This window comes from Mustela lutreola, chromosome 12 (genome assembly GCF_030435805.1).
Source record: "Mustela lutreola isolate mMusLut2 chromosome 12, mMusLut2.pri, whole genome shotgun sequence".
NCBI classification, from domain to species: domain Eukaryota; kingdom Metazoa; phylum Chordata; class Mammalia; order Carnivora; family Mustelidae; genus Mustela; species Mustela lutreola.
In genome coordinates this window covers 47,938,046-47,963,162 of record NC_081301.1, presented here as the reverse complement: position 1 = coordinate 47,963,162, position 25,117 = coordinate 47,938,046, and the positions used below count along the sequence as shown (strand labels likewise).

At 42.1% G+C, this 25,117-nt stretch overlaps 1 protein-coding gene across 1 annotated transcript; it reads right to left on the bottom strand.

Moving 5' to 3' along the window:
• Positions 1 to 15,678: 15,678 nt before the first annotated feature.
• Positions 15,679 to 16,239, bottom strand: IFNB1 (interferon beta 1). The gene has a single exon (XM_059143455.1). It carries the CDS (start codon positions 16,237 to 16,239, stop codon positions 15,679 to 15,681), a length of 561 nt encoding a protein of 186 aa, XP_058999438.1.
• Between the last annotated feature and the right edge of the window lie 8,878 nt (positions 16,240 to 25,117).

Here is a 25,117-nt window from a genome sequence, read left to right as displayed (position 1 = left end):
TTAGATAAACTAGTAAAAAATCGTTAAAAAAGAAAAAGGTAACAGTTAAAAAAAAAAAAAAATTTTACCCGAAGGCGAGAAAAAAAAAAAAAATGAAAAAGAAAAAATTAAATTAACTGCAAGACTAAAAAAAATCACAGGAAAAAAGCCATGAGTTCCGTGCTTGGCTTTCTCCTCCTCTGGAATTCTGCTGCTCTCCTTGGTATTGAAACCGCACTCCTTGGTAGGTGAGCTTGGTCTCGGCTGGATTTCTTGTTGATCTTCTGGGGGAGGGGCCTGTTGTAGTGATTTTCAAGTGTCTTTGCCCCAGGCGGAATTACACCGCCCTTACCCGGGGCCGGGGTGAGTAATCCGCTCGGGTTTGCTTTCAGGAGCTTTTGTTCCCTGAGCGCTTTCCGTAGAGTTCCAGAGGACGGGAATACAAATGGCGGCCTCCTGGTCTCCGGCCCGGAGGAGCCGAGAGCCCAGGGCCCCACTCCTCAGTGCGCCCTCAGAGAACAGCGCCCAGTTACTCCCGTCTGCCTGACCTCCGGCCGCGCTCCGAGCTCACCGAGCCTGCGACCGGTTCAAGGTAACACGGAGCTGCGAGCTTACTGTCGGCTCTGTCTCTGTAGCCGGCTTTCCCGTTCCAATACCCGCAAGCTCTGCGACACTCAGACACCCCCGATCCTTCTGTGACCCTGCGGGACCTGAGGCCACGCTGACCCCGCGTGGGCTTCGCTCCGGTTTAGCCTCTGGAGCGATGTCCCTCCGCGGAACAGACTTTTAAAAGTCCTGATTTTGTGCGCGGTTGCTCCGCCGCTTGCCGGGAGCCGGCCCCTCCCCCCGGGGTCTATCTTCCCGTCGCTTTGGATTCACTTCTCCGCCGGTCCTACCTTTCAGAAAGTGGTTGTTTTTCTGTTTCCAGAATTGCTGTTCTTCTTCTCTTCGATCTGCCGATGGATTTTCAGGTGTTTGCAATCTTTAGATAAGCTATCTAGCTGATCTCCGGCTAGCTGAAGCAGTCTCAGCTTGCTACTTCTCCGCCATCTTGACTCCTCCCACCGACATACTTCTATCCCAAGTTTTCCCTCTTTGGGAAAGAATGCTGCAGACTAGTGTAACCAGTCAAGATATTGTTTTTAAATCCTCTGGGACAGTATGCTTTGCAATTTATTGAACTGGGGCAGACGATGGTGTGAAAACACTGTGAACACTCATAGTTGATGAATGACTAGGAGTGAGTCAGGAACAGGCAGTGGGGCTCGGGGAGAGCAGCTAATGCTTATGGAGAACCAACCATGCGCAGGCACTGTGCTAGGTGAGGCACTACTAAGGTCAGAATTTTCTGGGGGAGAAAGCTAATTATGAGGGGAACAATTAAAATGAGTAAAACAAGCCACTGTACAACGTAAAGGTAATAACAGTTGTTCATAGTGTTTTTATATACATTATCTTATTATAGACTCAATGTGGGATAATGGTATGATACCATGGTATCATAGTATCATATCCTTATGGGTGAGGAAAGTGAATTTCAGAAGGATTAAATGTACCAAGGACCACATAAGTAGCAGAGACAATGTTATTCCGTGAAGAAGCTGTGCTTCTAAATTGAGGACTGTGCTCTAAATTGGAGATGACAAAGAGGTTTTATCCCAAATCAATTGTTGTTAGTGTTCCAGAGCGAGGAGGAGTCTGAGGCTTCATCTGGTGTGTGTGTGTGTGTGTGTGTGTGTGTGAAGAGTCCTGTCATCAGCTAGTGATATCTGCCTTGGCATGGGGGGATGATGAGTTGTCATCCTCATATAAATATTAAAATATCTTAGGTCTGTGTCTTGTTTGCTTGAGTGTAGATAGAGCAGGATCTAAGATTAAACATGACAGGTGGCCACAAGCTATAAAAGAGACTAGAAGAATGATGTAGTGATTTCTATAGGTTAATACTGCTTTTACAACCTGGTATTGTAAATACCTGGTATTGAAACAAAAACACCACTTTTCCTTCTTTCCTTCCTTCCTCCCTCCACTCCCCCCTCCCTCCATCTTCTTAGACATAGAGAGAATAATTTGTAAGACTAATTCAGAGATAGTGATATCCAGTCGAATTTCTAACTCTGGTCTTGGGGAAGTCCCACAACCTACTAAGTTTTATCTTTATGGAAGGGAAGCCAGATTGAGTAAGATACTCTATCAGTTCAGAGAAGTTGTGAAAGGCCACCAATATAAATAGAATAACTTCACCTCGAATTTAAAATGACATCAAGATCCTCAACTAAGCAGCCCTAACTGCAGGGCAAGTCAACACCTGCTTCTCCATGAAAGAAAAAGGCGAACCACCAACTTTGCGTATTTTTACTGTCTGATCTCCACATGAATGTGGTCCATGGGCTAGCCTTCGCTTAGCTAGCCCTGGAAAACCACTTCACCCCCTCTGTGGCCTGGAAAATGACAACCACATGTTGTTCCAGTCTTTCCTCTCAGTTTTATTTTCCAGGTCTTAATTCATGATTACCCTCTGGGTTTCTGTAATGGTAAGGGAATGTTTTCAATTGAAACAGGAGTTCCTGCCAAAATGAAGGGACATGAAAACATGATTCTTCATCACATTTTTGGTAAATCCTCTGCTCTCCATTTGAGATTTAGAATTTGGGAGTTCAATTACAAGAGCACTTTCAAGGGCTGCTTATAAAAACAAAAATGTTTATCTTAAGTCGCAGGCCATCTTTGTATGAGCCCGAGTGTTAAAATTGTGTAGATACAATTTTTTAAGGAAGACTTGTGAATGGAAATAGATGAAGAATATAGAAAAAGAAATGCTTTTCTCAAATCATTGTTTAACTACTATTATGAAATGAGCCGATTTCAGTAGAACATTCTAAGTTGTGGTTGCTGGTAAACACTTGAGACAAATTGTCTTTATTAACGATAAGAAAAGAGGATTCTCAAGTTCTTACAAATTAAGAATCTTTTGACAGTCCCTCGGAAATTTTGATGTAGAATCATTTCTCTTTTTTTCCCTCAACTCCTTCATTCCTGAGTATCATTAACATGAAAGCCCATTTTGTTAAGCCCATGTGCTTAACAAAATGGACATGGAGATGTACGCTGATCAAAATGTATGCTAAGGGAAACTTCAGTTTTTTCTTGGATTTAATCTGTATTTGAGTAGAGGTCTGTAACCAATAAAGCGAATGAGGACAAGAGCTAACCTATGTCTAGCACTTCCTATGTACCAGGAATTGTGCTGGAGATTTAGATATAATATCTCATGTCTTACATCTTAAAGAGACAGATCATTTTATTTGCTCATTTTTAAAGCCATGAAGCTGAACCCCTGAAAGGTGAAGGAATTTGTTGGTCACACAATTTATAGGTATTACCTTATAAAATATAAGACTTCAAATATAGATTCAAAAATAGATAGAATCCAATCCAGACTTTTTGCTTCAGGTCTAGTAAAACTGCCAGGAAAAGTTCTTTCTATTTGATTATAATCTTAAAAGAGATGGATAACAGGTAAAACTAAAGATCTTTGAGAGACAGAACTAAATTCATGTTGGCTCAAGCTTCTGAAATCTCTACGGGGCCCTATGAAGTCCTGAAGAGAGATCTTTCTGCTAGCTAGTAGCTGAAGAGAGAAAAGTAGTCAAGTTTCCTAAATCCCAGACTAGTGAATTTTCTTTTAATGATAAGAGTTATCATTACTGGGTAGTTATGTTTTAAAATTACATCAAGGTAAAAATAATATCATTATGTGATTCTCAGAAACTAAACTGGGGCTTATAACTGTATCCAGCGGAGCTTATTTTCATGTTCCCAGTCACATCTTCTCAGGGACACAGTGTAGCCCATGGAATGTCAAGGTACGGCTAAGGCAAATGACTCATCAGGATTGAGATAAGACTGAATACAATGTATTTAAGTTTTCAAAATTATTATTATTATATTATTAAATGATCAAGAAAAGCCATTACCTACTCCTGAATGTGCTAAACATTCAGGAAAAGTACGAAGAAAAAAAACCCATCCACAAATCTGTCACATAGAGATGCTCACTCCACTATTTCATTTAGAACTTATGATTGACATAATTCTAGGCTTTACTGTATGCATGTGTAGTATATATATATATATTTTTTCACAAAAATGGGATTATAGGGTGCCTGGGTGGCTCAGTGATTTAAGCCTCTGCCTTCGGCTCAGGTCATGATCTCAGGGTCCTGGGATGGAGCCCGACATCGGGCTCTCTGCTAGGTGGGGAGCCTGCTTCCCCCTTTCTCTCTCTGCCTGCCTCTCTGCCTGCGTGTGATCTCTGTCTGTCAAATAAATAAGTAAAATCTTTTTAATAATGGGATTATAGTTTGTATGTTATTTTAAAATGTATCTTTGTCACTTAACAGTGTGTTGGCTATGGAGTAATTGTAAGTTAGGGCATACAGATGTAGCATAATCCTTTTTTTTTTGGCTATTGCATTTTATTTAAATTCACCTCTTAATATATTTAATGATTCTAAATATGTTAACACATGACACTTGTGAATTTATAGCCAGGTGAGTCATTATGGAACATGTAAGTTAGTCTGCCTAGCATGTCCGGAGGATGGAAGTTATTCAGTGCACTAGGATCATTCAGACTCTTAACTTGATTTAATATCCTTCAGTGTGTATTCAAATGGCTTTAAAATTAATTTCATTCAAAAAAAATCTTTCCCCGATATTGGACCTCTTCTTATCAGCTAACATATATACATACATATATATATATATATTTTAGTGAGCTGAAATGCTCCTATCCAGCACATATAAAATAAACTGGAAATCGTGTTTAAATGCTCTTATATGTTAAAAAGGAAACATTTCAGTAATACATTTGAAGTGCTTCTTTCATTTTTTAAAAAGACATCACATGAAAACACTTCTCTCTGGGAACTGGTATTTTGCCTACATAAATACAACCGCATGAGCAGTTTGCTTATTGACTGAGGGTTATTTGCTGGTCTAGCATGATCGTTTTTTAATGGCTTTATAGTATTTCCTTTTGAGGCTGTAGCATGATTTATTTAATTACTCTTCTATGGTTAGACATTTATATTTTTACAGACCTCCTGAAGCCAACAGAGCCTAAGGGAAATCAAGGGTTTAGGATGAATCAGTTTAAGAATGAAAACTTGGTTGATCATCACGGAAAGTATTATAATGTGGCCCAGAAAATCTGGGTACTGTTGGCTTAATAAATCCAATGTTATTAGGCCCTAAGAAACAAGAACAAAGCTAAATAAATAGGAAGTGAATCTGTCATGCAGACCACATTTACTGTTTCAGGGGTGGGGTACAGAGTAGAAAATTAATCCTTGGGATTCAGCTACATTGGATTTTAGGAGAGCTCAAGCTGTAGCCTGGAGGTGAAGAAGCTAGTGTTAAGTTTTTCTCCCTCCCTATACTTGGTTCCCCTTCCTCAACAGCAGCATGGATACACACACACCCAACAGAGACCTTGGTCTAAATATCTTCCTGTCCTCCAAACTATGAAGTCTACAGCAAGTAAAATGAAAGGAATGTGAAAATGTCAATGGCATTTTAGCTGACTGGTTTTCACTTTAACTTCACAGGAACATTTCAAGGAAAGAAGGAATCTGTTGCCCCAGCACCGGGACTGCCACAGCTGAAGAAGCTGAGGTAGAAAATGACAATGCTCTTTTAGGGCAAAAGACAGAAGAGCTGATCAGCTTTTCCTTACCCTGCACAAAGTCGAACCGAGAAGAAAAAAGGGATATTTCATCTTCCCCTCTGTTATGTATTGGGTTGTGTCCCCCTCAAATTTATATGTTGAAGTCCTAAGCCCCTGGTGCCTCAGAATGCGACCTTATTTGGAAAAAGGCTTGCTGTGGATGTAATGAGTTAAGATGAGCTTCCTAATTCAGTCTGACCGGTGTCCTTATAAAAAGTGGAAATTTGGGGCGCCTGGGTGGCTCAGTGGGTTAAGCCGCTGCCTTTGGCTCAGGTCATGATCTCAGGGTCCTGGGATCGAGTCCCGCATCGGGCTCTCTGCTCAGCAGGGAGCCTGCTTCCTTCTCTCTCTCTCTGCCTGCCTCTAAGTGTACTTGTAATTTCTCTCTGTCAAATAAATAAATAAAATCTTTAAAAAAAAAAAAAAGTGGAAATTTGGACACAGACATGCACACAGGGAGAGCACCAGGTGTGGAAGGAGGCAAAGATCAGGGTGATGCAGCAGAAGCAAAGTAATGCCCAAGATTCCTGGAAACCACAAGAAGCTAGGAGAGAGACAGTGGACAGACTCTGCCTCACAGCTGTCTGAAGGAACCAACCTTGCTGACTCCTGGATTGCAGATTCCTAGCCTTCGGAGTGTGACACAGCAAATTCCTGTTTTTCTCAGCCTCCCAGTTTGTGGTACTCTGTTGTGGCAGCCCTCATGGGCCACCACGTCCTGCTCCCAAGTCCGAGAGTCACCAGGATTAAGAGACTGCCATTTGCGGATGAGAGAGGGGACACTGAGTAGAGAGCTGTCATGGGCTTGCTGGATGTGCCAGAGAGCAGGGCGCACACCCGACCCTGTCAGCTGAAAGCTTGGCCATACCCATCACCGAACAGGAAAGTCATCTAAGTATGCCCAGGAAAAGCAGTTGAAACGCAAGCAGGCCAGAGCAGTATTCTGTCCTGTACAGAAATAGATTTCTACCTTGCACACACATAGAGAATGTTAATTTCGTCAAGTGATTTTTTGTATCCAACCAGTTGTGCGTGGTCCCTGCTTTTAAAGACCCTTCATGAGCCTAATTTCCAGATGCTGACGATGCTCTCAAAAGAGAGCACCTGAGCATCTGAGAACAGCTTCTGAGGCTAGAGGTGTGGTTCCTTAATGAGACTAAGGTTGCTTCTCAGTCTGATTGCACATTGTTCATTTCAGTCCTTTCAAAGAGTGTCTCTGTAGCAATGGCAACATTGGAGGTAAGCTGTGACTATGAAGAGAAAAGAGCGCCTTAAGGCTGAGAGATTTCTACAGAACTGAATCCGCACGACATGTGTCTATAAACTGGCGTGTGCTCAGTCGGTTCAGCCCACCTTCCCCCTGATGCTCAGACCCTCAGAGCCTCTGGAGCTCTGGTCTCCTCCTGCTCTAATCCATCCTTCCGGCTCCGATCGGTCTCCTGTCTCAGGGTCATCTGCCCAGGCCACTCCTCTCCTCAAAGACCCAGCTCTCCAGGCCCTCGGCATCCATCCCAACTTAAACTCCAGTCTCTTTTCCTTCCCACTCTCTTCTCCAGTCCCTGCCATCTCCTTGCACTGGACTCCATGACATCCCCTGAAAGAGGCTATGTGTCCTCAGGACTCTAATTCTTTTGTTCAGACCGCTCTTTTTTGGAAATGTCCTCTCTCCCATTCTTTTCATTGTGAAATGCAGCTATCTCTTCACATTCAAGTGCAGACACCTTCTCTGTGAGGGCTGCTCAAATCCTGTCAGGCAGGACAGACTGTACATTCATCTGGGCTTTCGTACGGCACTGTCTGTTTTGTTAGAGTGATATATTTCATCGTGTTATCATTTTTAGCCATTTGCTTATCTGTTTGTTTCCCCCTGAAAATGAGTTTCCTGAGTATAATGTGGGGTCTTGTTTGTCCATGTAAGCTCAGGGCTTGGCATAGGGTCTGGTATGCACTGCACATCTAGGAAATGCTTGTTGACTTGCATGAAAGGACCAGCAAGGCTATGTGCCTCCAAGATGAGGGAACTTTTCACTAGAAACAAGAAGACAGTTTGACTCTGAAGGCCTGGCTCTCTTTCTACAGAGATTTCACTGAACCTCAATTTAAAGCATTCAGTGGTGAGGTTGTAGGAGGCTTCACGTATCACACATCAGCTTACACTGGAAGAGCAAAGAAACGGCCCGTCCGGCCAGGCCTTCAGGGGCCTTTCCATGCTTCTGAGGATGGGCAGCTCTATCTGAAGCAGGCTTCCTAAAACTTAGGCTGAAGGAACATACAGACCAGTAGCCTCCAAAGGCAAGAGAGGTTACTGAGTGGTTGGCTGGGTTTCTAGCTTACGTTCCAGTCCCCTCTAATTCTATTCACAGCTCAGATAGCTTAAACATTTTAGGACATAAACCTTCAGGCATGGCTCAAACAATATTTTAAGATACGTGTCTTCATCTGTCTTTCCCTTCTGCTCGTCCTTTGAGTTGGCTTTATTTTTAAGCATTTCTTCCTGTGTGGGTGTCAGGATCACCAGAGAAGAGCACCACCTACAGGTGTGCCGAGCACATGTTGTGTGGCTGGACCTGGACGCCCACTCCCACAGCGGTAGGTGGCGGCCCTCCATGCCAGGCAGACAACAGATGTCCAACGTAGTATGTGCAGGGCTGAGCACAGTTCAGACAGACCAGAGCAGATCAGCAAAAGGCGACTCTTCTTTCTGTTCACCCTTCCCCACAGTCTGTTTTTCCCATCTTTTTTTCTTGACATTTCAAAGGTCTGTGAACAACTGGTTTTGCTTTTTTTTTTTTTTTTTTAGAGTATTCACATAAATATTTTTAAAGATTTTATTTATTTATTTAGGAGAGACAGAGAGAGTCAGAGGCAGAGAGAGAAGCAGGCTCCCTGTTCCCGGCCTGATGTGGGACTCAATCCCAGGACCCTGGGATCATGACCTGAGCCGAAGGCAACCACCCAACCAACTGAGCCAGCCAGGTACCCAATTGGTTTTGCTTCTTAAATAAGTTACTAGAGGCCACTTATACAAATGCTGAAATTGGAATTTTAGAGAAGTCTTATTTATACTTGGTAATCATAGATGCTGAATACTGTCCTAATATCCATAAATATGACTTGTAAAAATGACATTAGATCCTATTATAAGAGCAATATGGCTACCAACTATCACTTTATTAAGAACTTGCTTTTTGTGTAAGATTTTGGAAAGTGTACTCCAGGAGCCCACCTAATTCTGTGTGTGAGAATTTTTACAATTTTTATTCACTTTTAATTAAGTAAAGCATTGGGCATTTAAAAATTTTTTTTAAAGATATTTTATTTATTCATTTGAGAGAAAGAACGTGGAAGAGCACGAGCCAGGGGGAGGAGCAGAGGGAGAACGAGAAGCAGACTCCTCGCTGAGTGGGGAGCCTTACTCGGGGCTCCATCTCAGCACCCCAGGATCATGACCTGAGCCAAAGGCAGACATTTAACCAAGTGAGCTACCCAGGTACTACAACACTGGGCATTTTCATAGACAAGGTCCAGTGCTGAATCAAGGCATACATCCTATTATTCCATTTATTCCTCAAGAGTTCGAGGTATGATTATCTCCAATTGACATATCTTGTTCAAGATCATACAGTTAGAAAGTGGCAGAACCCACGTTAGCTCTCAGGTTTGTATGATGCTATGTCATGCCTTTTCCTCTTGGGTATAAGAACCTTTAAAAAAATATTTGGACTTTTGGGGCACCTGCGTGGCTCAGTCCGTTAAGCATCTGATTCGATCTCAGCTCAGGTCTTGATCTCAGGGTGGTGAGTTGAAGCCCTGTGTTGGGCTCCATGCTGGGCATGGAGCCTACTAAAAAGAAAAAAGAAAAAAAAAAAAAGGAAAAATATATATGTGGACTTTCAAATTCACAGACTTCCCACTCACACATTTCTAGATTAGTCAGTCACTTTCTGCTTTGAAAACTATTTGCTCTACCTCTAGGTTTTCACTGGGGGAAAAAAAAAGAGAGAGAGAGAGGGAGAGAGAGAGAGAGGGAGAGAGAGCGTGCCAAGAAATTGAAAAGTGAAAGGAAAGAGAAATTTTTGGGCGTTTCATTAAATAACACAGGTTCTTAAGTGTTCCTATGAGATAAGGAAAGCAAGCCGGTGCCAGACTTGAAAAGGAAACTGCACACCGCCCTGTGTTGCCAGCCTGGGAAGGACCGCGGTGGTGGAGAGCAGGAAATGCAGCCTGCCAGGGAAAACTATGACTCAGGGCGCAGACAATTGCCTCCTGAAAACCTAAGTGAAGATATTCTCTGTAGAGTCTGGTGAGAGAGCAAGTGGGAATTTCCTACGAATCTCTCTAGAGAGAGAGAGGGAGCGAGTCCTTCTCTGCACGGGAGTGGCAGGGAGACAAACTGCTGGAGTGAAGGGAGCAGCCCCTTGCATGTACAGAAGGTCCTCAGAGCACTTGCAGCAAAGCCAGGAGCTGGGGCCACTGGAGGGCTTCTTGTTCCCTCTCTAAATCACAGTATCAGTGCTGTGTACTTGGATGAAAAATAACATTTGGAGAAGATGACAGTTAAGAGTATGGTCTCTGGGCGGCCCAGTCAGTTAAGCCTCTGCCTTTGGCTCAGGTCATGATCCCAGAGTCCTGGGATCGAGCCCTGCATCCAGCTCCCTGCTCAGTGGGGAGCCTGCTTCTCTCTCTGCCTCTGCCTGTCTGTCTGCTCTGCCTGCCTTTCTGCCTGCCTTTCTGCCTGCTCTATCTCTCTCTTTCTGGCAAATAAATAAATAAAATCTTATTAAAAAAAAAAAAAAAAGAACTGAAAGTTGGACTCCGGGAGGTATTTACAGCATCACTGCTCACGGTTGCCAAAAGATAGAAACAACTCAAGGGTCCATCGCTGGATTCAGTGGGTGAGCAGGCAACTAAAATGTGATATAGACACACAAGGGAATATTATTCAGTCTTAACAAGGAAGGAAATTCTCGCACATTACAACATGGATGGAACTTGGAGACACCATGCAAAATGAAACAAGCCAATCGCAAAAGGACACCTATTATATGATTCCACTTAATGAAGCACCTGGAGGCAGAAAGTAGAATGGTGATTGCCAGGGGCTGCTGAGAGGCGGAAACAGGGCACAGTGTTCAAAGAGGTTCCAAGTGAGGAAGATAACAACAGTTCGGCACATGGACAGGGGTGAAGGTTGCACAAATACGTGAATGTACTTAATGCCACAGAACTGTACACTTAAAAATGGTTTAAATGGTAAATTTTATGTCTTGTATTTTTTACCACAATAAAAAGAGAGAGAGAGATGAAATCATTTCTGTGGACTTGGTATTCTGCAACTTGCATTGCACGCGGTGGGGTTTGCAACATATAGAGTGCCCTGGGCTCTTCTCAGAATTTTAGATGCAAAGCTATTGATCCATTTCTGGGCAACCTTTCAAATTATGAAAGATTAGGGACACCTGGGTGGCTCAGTACAAGTAAGCATCTGACTGTGGCTCAGGTCAAGATCTCAGGGCCCTGGGATCGAGCTCTGTGCTTGGTGGGGAGTCTGCCTCCCCTGCCTCTCTCCCTCTGCCCCTGCCCCTGCTCATGCTTGCATGCTCTCTCTCTCAAATTAATAAAGTCTTTTAAAAAATAAATAAATAAAAATAAAGTCTGTCTTCTTATAGTCAGCATAATTATTCAAGATTCATCCACGTTGTTAAGTATATTGGGCATTCATTCCTTTTAATTGCTGAATAGTAGTCCACTATATGGAAATACTACAATTTCTTTTTTTTCTAAGATTGTTTTTGTTTGTTTGTTAATTTGAGAGCACTTGAGTGGGGGGAGGTACAGAGTGAACCCCATTTCGAAGTGGGCTCCATTTCTCTCTTATTTCTAGGATAACTGTCAGGAGATAAAATTTAAATAATGTGCTTCAGGTTTCCTAAAGAACAGGTGACATGGAATTATAAAGCAAAGCAGAAATTTTGAAACGGAATGTCAGTTGAAGCCAAATTACCACTGATTTGGTGGTAATTGATAGTGAACATGTCTCTGGAGTACGCATCAAGTTAATTTACAAGTCAAGTGACTGACTTGATCCCACTTAAAATAAAGAGTGTATGTCCATGCTGGCAGTTCTAGTCCAATCTCGGGAGTTTATTATTTTAAACCAACTATGCTAGAGGATTTTAGACAATTAAACTGATGTTTGAGAAGCAACAATTAACACTGAGAACGAAAGAATAAATTCATAAAACAGTTTTTGAGGTTCTATTCCCATCAGTACAACAGATGTTGAGAAAAGGTGTGCAATTGGCAAGGTCCGGTCCTGGGTGCACGTCACCCTCTGACATGACTACCAACTGCTGGCTCTCTCTGTATGTCTCACAGCCGGACTAATCAAGACAGAAGTGGGTATTGATCATGGCCCTGCCTTCTCTGCTGGGCAGACCTCACGTGTATCACATATACAAGCCGACTACGATGGTTGGTGGACCTTTCTCAGAAAGGGCAGTGGCTAGGGTAGGTCCTCCCAGTGGAATGGGCTCCTATGTAACCCAAAAACCGTTTCACATTCATTATCTGGCCTAAGCCACACACAAACACAAATTCATGAAGGCTTCAGTCGCTCCATATACCTATTTGCTACTCATGTATCTCTTGGGGTAGTACCCACTCATATACTACCCGTTTTTTATTGGGTGGGTTCTTTTCTTATTGGTGAGTTTTGAGAGTATTTTTTATTTAAAAAAAAAATTCTGGATATAACTCCTTTATCAGATATGTGATGTGTAAACATTTTTGCCCAATCTGTGGCTTATTCTTTCCTTTTTTTTTTTGTAGATTTATTTACTTATTTGAGAGAGAGTGGGGGTGTAGAATGCAGGGGACAGGGAGGGGCAGAGGGAGAGGGACCATGACCTGAGCCAAAATCAAGAGTTGGACCCTTCACTAACTGAGCCACCCAGGCACTCCTCTTCTCATTTTTTTAAAGACTATTTTATGAACAAGACCCTTTATCAGATGTATCCAAGTACCTAAATGTGCCTACTTGACACCCAAAGTGCCTAAACATCCGCTTTGTTAACTGCAAATAGTTCCATATGAATATACGTAGGGACCCTGTGTCTACAGGCCCATAGGATGGGGCAGGATTCATGTACTTCTATGTAACCCAAATGCTTGCCAACGCCTTTGAGAAAAAACTTCCCACCTCCTAACCCCTGTCTGTGGAGACGCAGAGTCCTCAGAATTCCTTGGATTCCTCAGGTGGGTGGTAGGCGGGGGCAAAATGGCTTCATGTCCTGGCTCCGCCTTGTGTCCCCACTCATCTGGTTCCTGAGTGGGTATCTGGCCCCCTGATCCCCTTCCCCACGTTATTTCAAACTCAGACCTGGATGCCCTCTATGAGTCCTACACACATTTTGTGCTGGTGGCCACCTCCACTGAGGTGCGGGGGAGACGTTTTCATCAAAACATGGGACCTAATTTTTAAGTTGCATGTGAGACATCCTTGTCCTTAAAAGCCCTTTCTTTGTCCTCACCGGAAAATCTTCACTGCCATCTTGTTCCAGGACCATCACAGAGCTGCCGATGGGCTTTTCTCTGTCTTTTTTCCTCCTCAGACACAGACCCACACAAAAGCACAGCATAGGTGGTGCATGACCTCTTGGGTTAGCATACCCACAACCTCAAGAGGCTCATCGATATTTTCCTGAATGAGTGCTCTCTGAGGTTATTCCGGTGCCTGCTGAAATAATAACTTTACTCCCGATACGTTGCTATCTGTTTAGACAGGCACCTACTCTCACTTGTGCTTTCAAGCAAGACTTCCTCATCCTTATTGGAATTAAATACTAATTATCATTTAAGCTCTCCTGGTGACGGACGTACTTTTGGTATTGTAGATGGGGTGACATACTCAGCGGTGACATGGGTGTTTATAATTCTCCAGAAGAAGTCTTTCCTCTGGCATTCTGGCCCCTGGGACACATGCTGAACAGAACTTTTCAGCCCCTCGGTATCTGGGCCGATTTAGTGGTGAGCAGAGGAGAGCCTCTTGCTGGGCCGGCTGCAGTATCCTCAGCCCAGGGAAAATGACAGGCAGCTGGGATCCACTGCCGAGAGAGACTGCTCGGCAGTTCTAACCATGACCGATTAGTCTGCATTTCTCCCTGCCCATCTTGTCTTTGAATCCCTGGCAAAAGGAAGCACATCTGTGGAAGGCTTTTGGCAGAGCTGAGGTGTGGCGTAGTGGAGGGTGAGGAGTTTTGGGGAGAGGGAAGCTTTCTTGCTTCACCAGGACCTCAACTGTCTTGAGACAAACACAGCAGATCCACGAGGGAATACAGCACTTCTTGGTCCCACAGTCTGTGTGTTACTGGCCTTGAGTCAGAAGAGGGAGCCCCAAGTTCACGGTCTGCCCTGTACTGTAGTGTCTTCTCAGAAACCCCTGATCGATACCGATTTCTTCTCCTCAAGGCTGACGCCCTCAAAGGGAACTTCTGTACTGCTCTGGCAGAAGATGCTTAGATACGAACAAAGTCTTACATGATTTGGCCCTTTGTACTTTTTTAAACCTCCATGCATTTAGCTATGGTGACCTTGGGGCAGTTGCTAAATCCGAGACTTAGTTTCTGGAACTGTCAAACAGCAATAATGTAACTGTGCCCACCTGAGGGGTGTTGTGAGGAGGACTTATTTCCAATTACATACACACGGGGGTGCGGTGTCTGGATGGCAGCTAATGACAGGCCATAATAATGTAAGCCATAATAATGTAAATTCCCGAGGGGTTCAGTACAGAGACAGAAACCCAGCCAATTGGTACAGGCTGGCCAGGTGCCTGGAGAAGCTCCTAGGAAAATTGTATTTTCTCAGTGTAAGCCCTGAGAAAAGTCAGTGAGCTCACTATCTCATCTGAATTTCCCTTTCCCGCATGCTTCCTGGTTTTCCACTTGATGGAAATCACTCTATCTGCCACACCTGTTTCGGATTTAGCTTCAGGGGATGTGCGGTTCCGAGATGCAGAGCATCAAGAAAAGCAGATGATGGAATTCTGTATTAACAGGGCAGCAGGGCCAGGAGAAAACTTGCTTTTCTGACAAAATGGGGAGAAAACCCAGCCGGAGAGCAGAGATCTAAAGCAGAGTTCTTTCTCCCCATGGTGTTCGTACCCAGGAAGCAGACAGAGACCCCCAACTCCACGGACACAGGCATACATTTTAGCTGTCCAGGAAGAGTCAGAAGGGAAGGACTGCTCCTTAACACTGTCATCAGGCGTTCCCGGACTTCTCACCCTTAGCTTACGGGGGCATATAAATATTTTAAAATCCCTCAGGGTTGCGGAAGGGGGCAAGCAGAGGACCCTACAAGGAACTGGAATGAGTTCAGGGCAAACCCAAGAGCTGAAATATTCCCCTAGTTGCCCTGATAGCCAGTCAAATTCTAACTGTAGCGTCAGAGAGCCTGAGGGCACAGAGTAGGTGCATAGAAGCAGTAGAACCCTTTGTCCTAATTCCAGAGCCAACTGCCTGCCTCTTCCATTTTAATTCCTAAGAGGCTGTTCCATTTATTCTCCTGAAAGGTTTGCCTCCCCTCTACCATCTCACATATTCCACATGGCTTTTTGGATTTTAAGTTCCTTGAAGGCAGAGGCCAGAACCTATACGATTTTGCAGGCACATTTTACAAAGAACACCTAGTAGGTGCTCTGTAATTTTTAATACAGGCTTAATGAAATCAACTTGAAATTAAAACTGCTATGTTGACTTCTGTTTCATAAAAAAAATTTATTTTCCAGGGTGAAATTTCAAGTAGAAAAATAACTTAATGCATAAATTAATTTTAAAAGTTAAAATCTTTGTCCTTTCAAAAAGAGTATCTTGCTTGTCAGTCACTTACAGAGCCTCTGCGAGTTGAAGAATGCCCAAAGTCCTTGTCAACATCGTCCATTCCCAGAGGCACAGGCTGAGAGATCTTCAGTTAGGGAGAGAATCTGTAAGTTTATCAAGGAAGAAAAAGCTCCTGAGGATTTCTGCTTGCACTATTGTCCAGGCACAGACGCTGAACTCCTTCGCTTTCAGGTACCGCACAATCCTTAGATAATATCTCTTCAGGTGCAGAAGGGTCCTGTGGTCCCAAGTGACGTTTTCCTCCTGCATGATGTCCTCCAGGATTTCCTCCAGATGTTCCTTCTGCCAGTGGAGTGTGGCAAGGAGGTTCTCGACAATGCTCTCATTCCATCCCGTGCTTGAGAGATTTCTCCTGAAAATATCAGAAGTCTTTTGGAACATCTCAAGGGTGACCAATACGATGTCCTCCTTCTGGAACTTCTGGGATTTCTGGATCTCCTCAGGGATCTTGAAGTTCATCCTGTCCTTGAGGCAATCTTTAGACGTTCCATTCAACTGTAGAAGGAGCTCCTGGCACTCCACACTGCTGCTGCTTAGTTGGAATCGAAGTAAGTTATAGTTCATGGCAAGAACCGTGGTGGAGAAATATACCAGGAGAGCAGTTTGGAGGATACACCTGCTGGTCATGATGAAAAGAGGAAGTCTTGCCTGCTACTGTCTAGGTGCTGAAGACAAGGCTTCAAGAGTCTGCAGTGTGAATGCCCTTCTTCCATGAGTGTGGCCTTATATACACAGAGGTCCTCTCTCTTTCAGAGGAATTTCCCACTTTCAGTTCTCCTTTTCAGTTCCCTTATGTCATTTAAATCAGTAGATCGTAGATTGTAGTATATCCTGGATCATAGTATATCCTGGATCGTAGTAGATCGTAGATCGTAGTAGATCGTAGATCGTAGTAAATCGTTCTAACTAGGGAACTATGCAGTTCCAAAAACATACTATCGTATTTAGTTCTAACATAGCTAAACATCTGATTTTCCATTCTCATGTAAACAACAACTCTAGAAAGAGATCTAGAAGGAAAATGGGAGGAAAAGTCAAGCAATCAGAGGATTAACTGTTTTTCATAGTTCTAAATATGGAACTATTTTAGCATACTTACATAGTACATAGTTCTAATTATGGAACTATGTAGTTCCAACTACATACCATCGTACATAGTTCTAACAAATCTAAACATTTGATTTTCTATTCTCATGCAGACAACTCTAGAAAGAGGTCTAGAAGGAAAATGGGAAGAAAAAGTCAAGCAATCGGAGGATGTTACTGTTGAAACACAGGATTCTATCTCAATATTTCTAAGGCTGTTTTTTTTTTTTTAACCAGACTATAAAACATTTTAAGAGAAGAATCAGTAAAAATCAAGTTATGATTTTTATATCCTGCTTATATAGACAGAAACACATGGTTCTTTCTCAATATTTCTAAGGCTGTTTTTTTTTTTTTTTTTTTTTTTTGCTGGAGTATAAAACTGATTTTAAAAGAAGAATCAGTAAAAATCAAGTTATGATTTTTATATCCTGCTTATATAGACAGAAACACATGGTTCTTTCTCAATATTTCTAAGGCTGTTTTTTTGTTTTGTTTTGTTTTTGTTTTGCTGGAGTATAAAACTGATTTTAAAAGAAGAATCAGTAAAAATCAAATTATGATTTTTACATCCTGCTTATGTAAACAGAAAGGCATAGATATATTTCTAAAGGTTTTAATACAAAATAAATTTATAATAATTATGATATTTAAAGTTGTAACTTTTAAGTTTTCAGAAAACCTTGCATTATCTTTCAACCTGAATTTACCAAAACCCCACGGAGTGCAAAGAATTCAGCTGAGCTGCTACAGATTATAATCCTCACTCTCATGGATTGTATAATGAATTAGGAGAGTTACACAGAGAATTACACAGAAGTAAAATGCAAGGGTGACAATGTTACAGAGGAGAGGTTCATAGTACCATGACTTCCTATGCTATATGGGGATATATGTAGTAGGAGAGGTCAGAGAAGACTGCCCTGAGGTAGTGACAGTGGAGCTGAAATCAAAAGGAAGATCAGGTGGAACTGTATGTGCAAAGGCCCTGTGGTGCTAAGATATAATGGTAAGGGCAAAGAAGTTGACCAAAAGCCAATGTGACCTTCCAATCAGAGACTGGTCAGGCAATGGTCTGAGATGAGGCCAGAGGGCTCGTGTGAGCCAGATAGCACAGGGTTTAGCCAAGAAGTTTTGTGGATTATTGTTGTTGTTGTTTTTAATCCTAAGAGCAACAGAAGCCATGGAAAGGTTTTAGGCAATGTGGAACAAGTTGATTAGATTCTGGGGAAAAAAGTACTCCTTATACAGTTAAATCAGTAAGTAATGGAAGGAGTACATTATGGATGGAGACAGAACAGATAGGGGATTTATGAAAGTTTTAGACTAGGGAACTAGTGGTGGAGAATGAATTCATTTGTGTGAAATAACTCATTTACTGACAGCAGTGGATTCAAATGCCTGAAGAAATTCTCCATCATTTTACAGAAAGCTCCATCAGTTCTGTGGATTATGGTGATTTCTATATGTGCTTAATGTACAGGGACATTACATCTATTGTAACAAACTGAAGTAGAGGCCGGAAGTATCTGGGTACATGTGTATTTATAAACTAGGAGCAACTGGGCACCTGGGTAGCTCAGTGGGTTGAAGCCTCTGCCTTCAGCTCAGGGTCCTGGGATCTAGCCCCACATCTGGCTCTCTGCTTGGCAGGGAGGCTGCTTACCCCCACTCTCTGCCTGCCTCTCTGCCTACTTGTGATCTCTGTCTGTCAAATAAATAAATAAAATCTTAAAAGAAAAAAAAAAAAAAAACTAGGAGCAACTGTGAGCTCCCGGTTTCCCCTCACCAATAAGTTTCTTGTCTCCTGATCTTTGCAGTATGCTCAATGTATCTCTCAAATATTCCTCCATTCCTATTCTTTATTCTTTGTTGGCTGTATGTAATCAGCTCTCCCCAGGAGAGAGTATCTATTGGTCATGTCTGAGGTGTTCCTAAACAAAACTACCTGTGCTTGAACTGTGCTGATGCAATGTCTTCCAAATGGAGTGGAGAGGAAGCAGTTTATCTTTCCTCCTAAACTGGGGGAGTGGGAAAGATACCAGTGGTGTTCATTCAAACGAATTAAGAGGATGGAGGGTTGAAAAGAAGTAGCAAACAATCCAAAATTAGGCGAATGGGATTCCAGAAAGATGGCAGAGGTGGTAGTATAATTTGAATATCCCTTAGTTCCCATGCAAAAACATACCTTGCTACTAGTAGAAACCAAAACCCCATTTGACATAAGACTGGTTGACATGAACCACAGAATGCAAGCAGATGAGGACAAACTACCAAATGTCACAGGACCTGTCTGGTAGCCGCATCTATGTGGGAGAAAGCAGGGGAAAACAATCGAGAGCCCTAATATAACCAAGACGTATTGACTGGAAAGCAACCTGGGGCTGATTTGAGAACAAGAGTTGAAACTGGAAGGGATTTTGCTCAAATCAACAGCTGGTGAGTATGAGGGGGGCGGTCCTCAGTAGATTCTGAAAGGCACTGAAATAGTCTAAGATACAAATAATTTTCAAACCAACTGGGTACAGCTTCCCTTTGGGAAAGGGCCCTCCACTGAGGAGAAACTGCTAGAAGTGGAATCAAATTTGAACACGATGCGGGGTGGGGGTGGAGATTTGAGCAGGAAAGAAACAACAGAGGCAAGGAAAGAGAAAGATCTGACCAGTCTGGGAATGGGTCATTCAGAAAGCAAGCTGTCATGTTTTTGAGCACTTTGACAAAAGCAACAGAAGAGGGAGCTCTGTGAAGTTAGAAAAACTACCAAACCACATCTAAAAGTTTAGGAAAAATAATTGCCTATAAAATCCAGCAACAGAACAGCATTATGATTGAAGTCAGACAAAGTTATTATTAGAAAGAAGTGAATGAGGAGTAAATCATATCTGTATAGATAATGAAAATATACCAGGAATGCATGCACACAAAACAGATCAAAGTTTTAACAGTGTTAACAAAGGAGTTTAAAATATTAAGAAATGATATTTTCAGGAAACCAAGGATGATACAATTTATATAGTCCATATAACATTATATGGAACAGATTAGAAGCTAGAATGACCAAAATCTAGAAGAAAACTTAGTCTTTTTTTTTTTTTTTTAAACATTGGAGTAAGGAAGACTTTTCTCAGGAAGATATAAAACCCAGGAACTCTAATGGAAAATATTGATAAATATGACCAGAAAGAAGTTATAAATTTGAATGGCAAAAAACAAACAAACAAAAACAAACAAACAACAACAACAACAAAAAAAAAAAGCCAAAGAGGAAGAGCATAAAAAAAGAAAAAAAAAAGGAAGAGCAGTATCAAAAACATTGTTACAATGTACAGTGAGAAAGGGATCATTTTCTTCACAGGCAAGCAGCCCTTGAATAGAAAGCTGTCATACAGAAGTTCATATATAAGAAAAGAAATATAAATGGCCAATAAAAGACATGAAAATCTGTTCAAATGTTCACATTTCTTAGTAACAATGTAAATCAAACTAGTAAAGAGGCAATCATTTTTCACCAATAAGATTTGCAAAGGGCATGGGGAAATAGGTATTCTAATATACAGTCAATAGAAGTATAAATTTATGCAATGAGGAAGGTTGTTTTTTCAAAAGTTGCTAGAGCATTATTCTCTCAACCCACGTGAAAATCTACAGTGTGACTTTGACTCTACCTGTCAAGAGATTTATTTATTTATTTTTAAATTTCTTCCCTTTGTCCTCCCTGCCAAGCAGAGAGCCAGATGTGGGGCTAGATCCCAGGACCCTGTGTCTCCTCTGGAATCTGGGGAGAATTCTGGGGTAGAAACGATGTTGTATAATTTTTGAAGCTGAGTCAGGAAAGACAATACAATGATATCTTTGCCACTATATAAGTGATCTTACCGCCCTGAGTTTGCCATGCTGTGAGGAAGCCCAAGCTAGCTCTTAAGGACAGACCACACGGCAACTGGCAATATATTTCAAAATGTAAAATTTCAAGCTATGGAATTGTCCCTTTTACTTGCAATGCCACTGCTAGGAATTTACCTATGGATATTCCTGCAGTATATGTGTATATACATATATGTTTGTATATGTGTGTAAATATAATATATATTATATATGAACATTTATGAATGTTCATTGCAGTACTGCCATATATAAAAGACAAATTAAATATCCATCACTGGGGAATTAAGTAATCCATGGTAGACACAAATGGAATACCACAGAGCCATTAAAAAGGAAGACCTGCTGGTATGGACCTATATTCCAGATATATTTAATGAAAGGGTATTATCATTTGTTTTATAAATTGATAGATAGATACAAAAAGTATGTTGATACACACAATTTTTTTTGGTGGGCACATTTACTCATCTTTTAGTAGTGGTTACCACGGGGGAGAATGCTAACATGAGGATTAGAAAGAAGAAAAATTCTAGGGCACCTGGGTACCTCAGTTTGTTAAGCCTCTACCTTCAGCTCGGGTCATGGTCTTAGAGCCCTGGGATCAAGCCCCCCATCGGGCTCTCTGCTCAGTGGGGAGCCTGCTTCCCCCCCTCTCTCTGCCTGCCTCTCTGCTTACTTGTGATCTCTCTGTCAAATAAATAAATAAAACCTTTAAAAAGAAGAAGAAGAAGAAAAATTCTTTCCCTTTTCTCTTTTTACTTTGGAACCATTTGTATGTATGTTTTTTCCCTTGATCAGAAGATATCTGGGGAATAGAATTGTTAGACATTCTCATAATTTGGTGCATTTTATTTGTTTAAAGGAATTTAATAAAAATGTTACTAAATTTTTAACTTTAATTTTATTCACATTAAAACATTAAAAAATTTTTTTAAGATTTTATTTATTTATTTGACAGAGATCACAAGCAGGCAGAGAGGCAGGCAGAGAGAAAGGTGGGGAAGCAGGCTCCCTGCTGAGCAGAGAGCCCAATGGGGGGCTTGATCCCAGGACCCTGAGATCATGACTTGAGCCAAAGGCAGAGGCTTTAGCCCACTGAGACAGCCAGGCGTCCCTTCACATTAAAATTTTTCTATAATGAACGTACATGACTGGGTCATTAGAAAATAAAAAGCCATCATTGTGTTAAAAGGAGAATATAAAAGTGTACATACAACACAGCTATGTAAAAGTATGTAGAGGAAAAAGTAATAACAGAAATATACTCACATTTGGATAGTGGTTATGTATGACTTGTATAACAAAAGGGTGGTAGTTTTTCTTTTTTATTTTGTGTGGCTTTCTAGTTTTTCACCAGTGAGTGTGTTCTTTCATTTGAGAACAATCTACACTAAGGAAGAGCCAGTAAGCCCCAGCCTTTCTGGTTGTTCTGCCCCAATGTCACTCACCCCAGCCTCTTGACCTTCACATGCCAGGTCTGAAGGGAACCTCTGCCATCTCCTGCATTCTTCGCAATGAGTTTTGGTAAACGCAAAATAATCCCACAGGTGTTCCACTTTCAAATGCCCAGTGATGTCCGTCATTAAGTCATTCTTCAGGGTTTCTGCTTTTTGAAAACTGTCTCTGAATTAGACTGGAATCATCATGGCTCACACCACAAAGGCCAATGCAAGGAGTCACAGGGATCAGTCAACCTAGAGATGGTCCACTGCACTGAGGGGATGAAAGTCATCCAAGGAGTCTGTTCACTTGGGTCTGCTCTTCCAGGATGACTTGCACTCTTAGGTAAAGCTGAACTCCTCAGGTGTGGCAGAGGGCCTCCTCATCCTGCCCATATCCAAGAGCCTCTGATCCTCTGTGATCAGAGCATAATCTAGAATAATAGTGGTGGCGGTAAGTGGCAGTAGTATTAGTTACCACAAATTGAGCAGTTCCTCTGTGTCATTCTCTGTACAATCCTCACAGTAAACATTGGAGATGGGTTACCATTACTCACATTTTACAGAGGAGAAGACTGAGGCTCAAAGAGGGCTTCTTCTTCAGACAGATACAGAGTGCCAACCATGGTGGCGGTGGTGGCACTCAAAGGACAAAGGAATTACAGCTGATGGGGAGGATAATGAGGCAAGCATGAGCCTGAAGAAGTGATGATCATGGGGCAGGTGATAGTGTAGAGGGCATTCTACATCAATGCTATCCAACAGAAGTATAATGCGAGCCACATCTGCAATTTAAAATTTCCTAGGGCGCGTGGGTGGCTCAGTCCATTAAGTGCCTGCTTTCCACTCAGGTCCTGATCTCAGGGTTCTGGGATGGAGACCCACATGGGGCTCCCTGCTCAGTGGGGAGCCTGCTTCTCCCTCTCCCTCCCTCTTTCTCTGTCTCTCACGAATAAAAGAATAAAATCTTCAAAAAAATAAAATAAAATACATTCTGCATAGAATCCTGACAAAGGTAATTTGAGAAATAAAAATCTTTGACAGTTAAAAAATAAAAAATTCTTCTAGTAGCCACCTTAAAAGAGTAAAAAGAAACATTTAGAAAAGGTGAAGTTAATTTTAATAGTATATTTATTTAACACAATATAGGCAAATAGTAGCATTTTAACGCGGAATCTATATAAAATTGTAATGAGGTAGTTACATTCTTCTTTAAATACTGCCCTCAAAATATGAAGCTCATTTTTACATTCATAGTACAGCTCAGTCCGGACGCGTGGGGTTCCTAGCAGGCCCGCCGTGGTCAGTGCCTGCCACGGTGACCAGTGTCGCTCTCGATGGAGGGGCCGAGCGAGCAGGGCCGGGAGCGCCTACAAGTGTGGAAGGAACCGGAGAAGGAGCTCCAAGTTCTGGACAAGGCTATGTGTTAGGTATCAGGGGAACTAAGGTGGAAAATGAGCTCAGGATGTATTGTGGAGGCTCCTGAATGCAGGAGTGGCGCATGCGTACTTCGGAGATCTGTAGGCAGACCGGAGTTTTGTCCTGGGCAGAATGGGCAGCAATACTGGAGGTGGCCCCGGGTGGGAGGAGAGGCAGGAAGAGGCCGTGCCCGGAGGCTCTCATGGCTGTGGAGGTGGGAAATGAAGGCATATGAGGAATTGAAGAAAAGGGATGGATGCCGAATCATAAAAAGAGATTTATTTATTTATTTTTAAATTTCTTCCCTTTGTCCTCTTCCCAGTTCTTGCTGTTGTGTTCAGGTGCTTCTGGTCTAGCCCTGTCTTCCTGTCACCTTCATGAAGCTTCTCTCTAGGCCTGCTCCGTGGTGGCAGGCGGATACCCATGAATGGGTAAAGTCTCTTCCTTCGTAAGACACGGTCTTTTGTTTTGGTCTCATTTCCGCTAATATATATAGCTTTTTCACAAGAACCAGATACCCTTGTCTCACTGAGGGATATCTACATCTCAGAGTGGCCTGACGCATACCTCGGTTGCAAGGATTAATGCGCAGCCTTTTCCAACAGCTTTTCCTCTCTGATCTGAAGCCATTTTTCATGTCAGCTCTGTGTGGAGGTCGGTTTTTTGTTTGTTTGTTTTCTGCACACATTTTCTCCCACCAGCTTTCTGTGGTGCAGACAACGTCTTCCTGTCCCTGTACCGGCTTCTTCTGGTTAGTGACGTTTTCTAGAGAGGCAGGCTGACATTAAGAAAGCAAAACTTACATGCAGGTCTAACCATTTGAAATCATCATTTAAATTTGGAGCGGCTTTTCTTTTCCTTTTCCTTTTTTTTTTCTTTTTTCTTTTTCTTTTCTTTTCTTTTTTTTTTTTTTTTTTTTTTTTTTTTTTTAAGATTTATCTATTTATTTGAGAGAGAAAGAGCGGGCACACGTGCAGGGAGAGAGGCAAGGGGGGAGGGAGAAACGCACTCCCCATGAACAGGGAGCCCGTCCCATGAAGGGCTGGATCTCACAACCCTGAGATCATGACCTCAGCGGAAATCAGGAGCTGCGCCCAACTGAGCCACCCAGCTGCCCCTGGAGCTTTTCTATAAACCCCACAAACAGGAAGAGGTCCTTCCTCTTTTTGATTCAATAAATTACCTATGCAGAACAAATATGTATCTAGAAATCAAAATTATAGCTGTCTTATCATCTCTTCAACTCTTTTTTCAAGGAAAAGGGCCATATAAAAAATGATAACTTAGGTAAGATGGAAAGTTAACAGTAAGTGCCTGAACAGTGGCAAAACAGAAATTAAGCACCCCAAAACCCTTTCAGTGATAACCTGGAAAGGGCAGCAAAGTTGACAGTAAGAGAGTATTTTGATGGATAAAAGGGAAAATTACCCATTCCTCTTTTTGAAAAAAAAATGATATAATATACATAGAAAATCATGCACAAATCTTAAGTATACAGCTCAACAAATTAATATAAAATAAAATCTTCTGCACGCCTTTGTAACCCCAAACTAAGTGAAGGTGGAAGCATTACCCATCGGACAGAAACCCCCTGCTTGTCCCCTTGCAATCATTGTTCTACTCTCCCCCAACAGAGTCCCTACTGCATTTGAGCTCCCTTATCGTTCTGGGTTTTC

Excerpts from the sequence above, each read along its gene's own strand:
- IFNB1 (XM_059143455.1), bottom strand. The coding sequence starts at position 16,239 with ATGACCAGCAGGTGTATCCTCCAAACTGCTCTCCTGGTATATTTCTCC.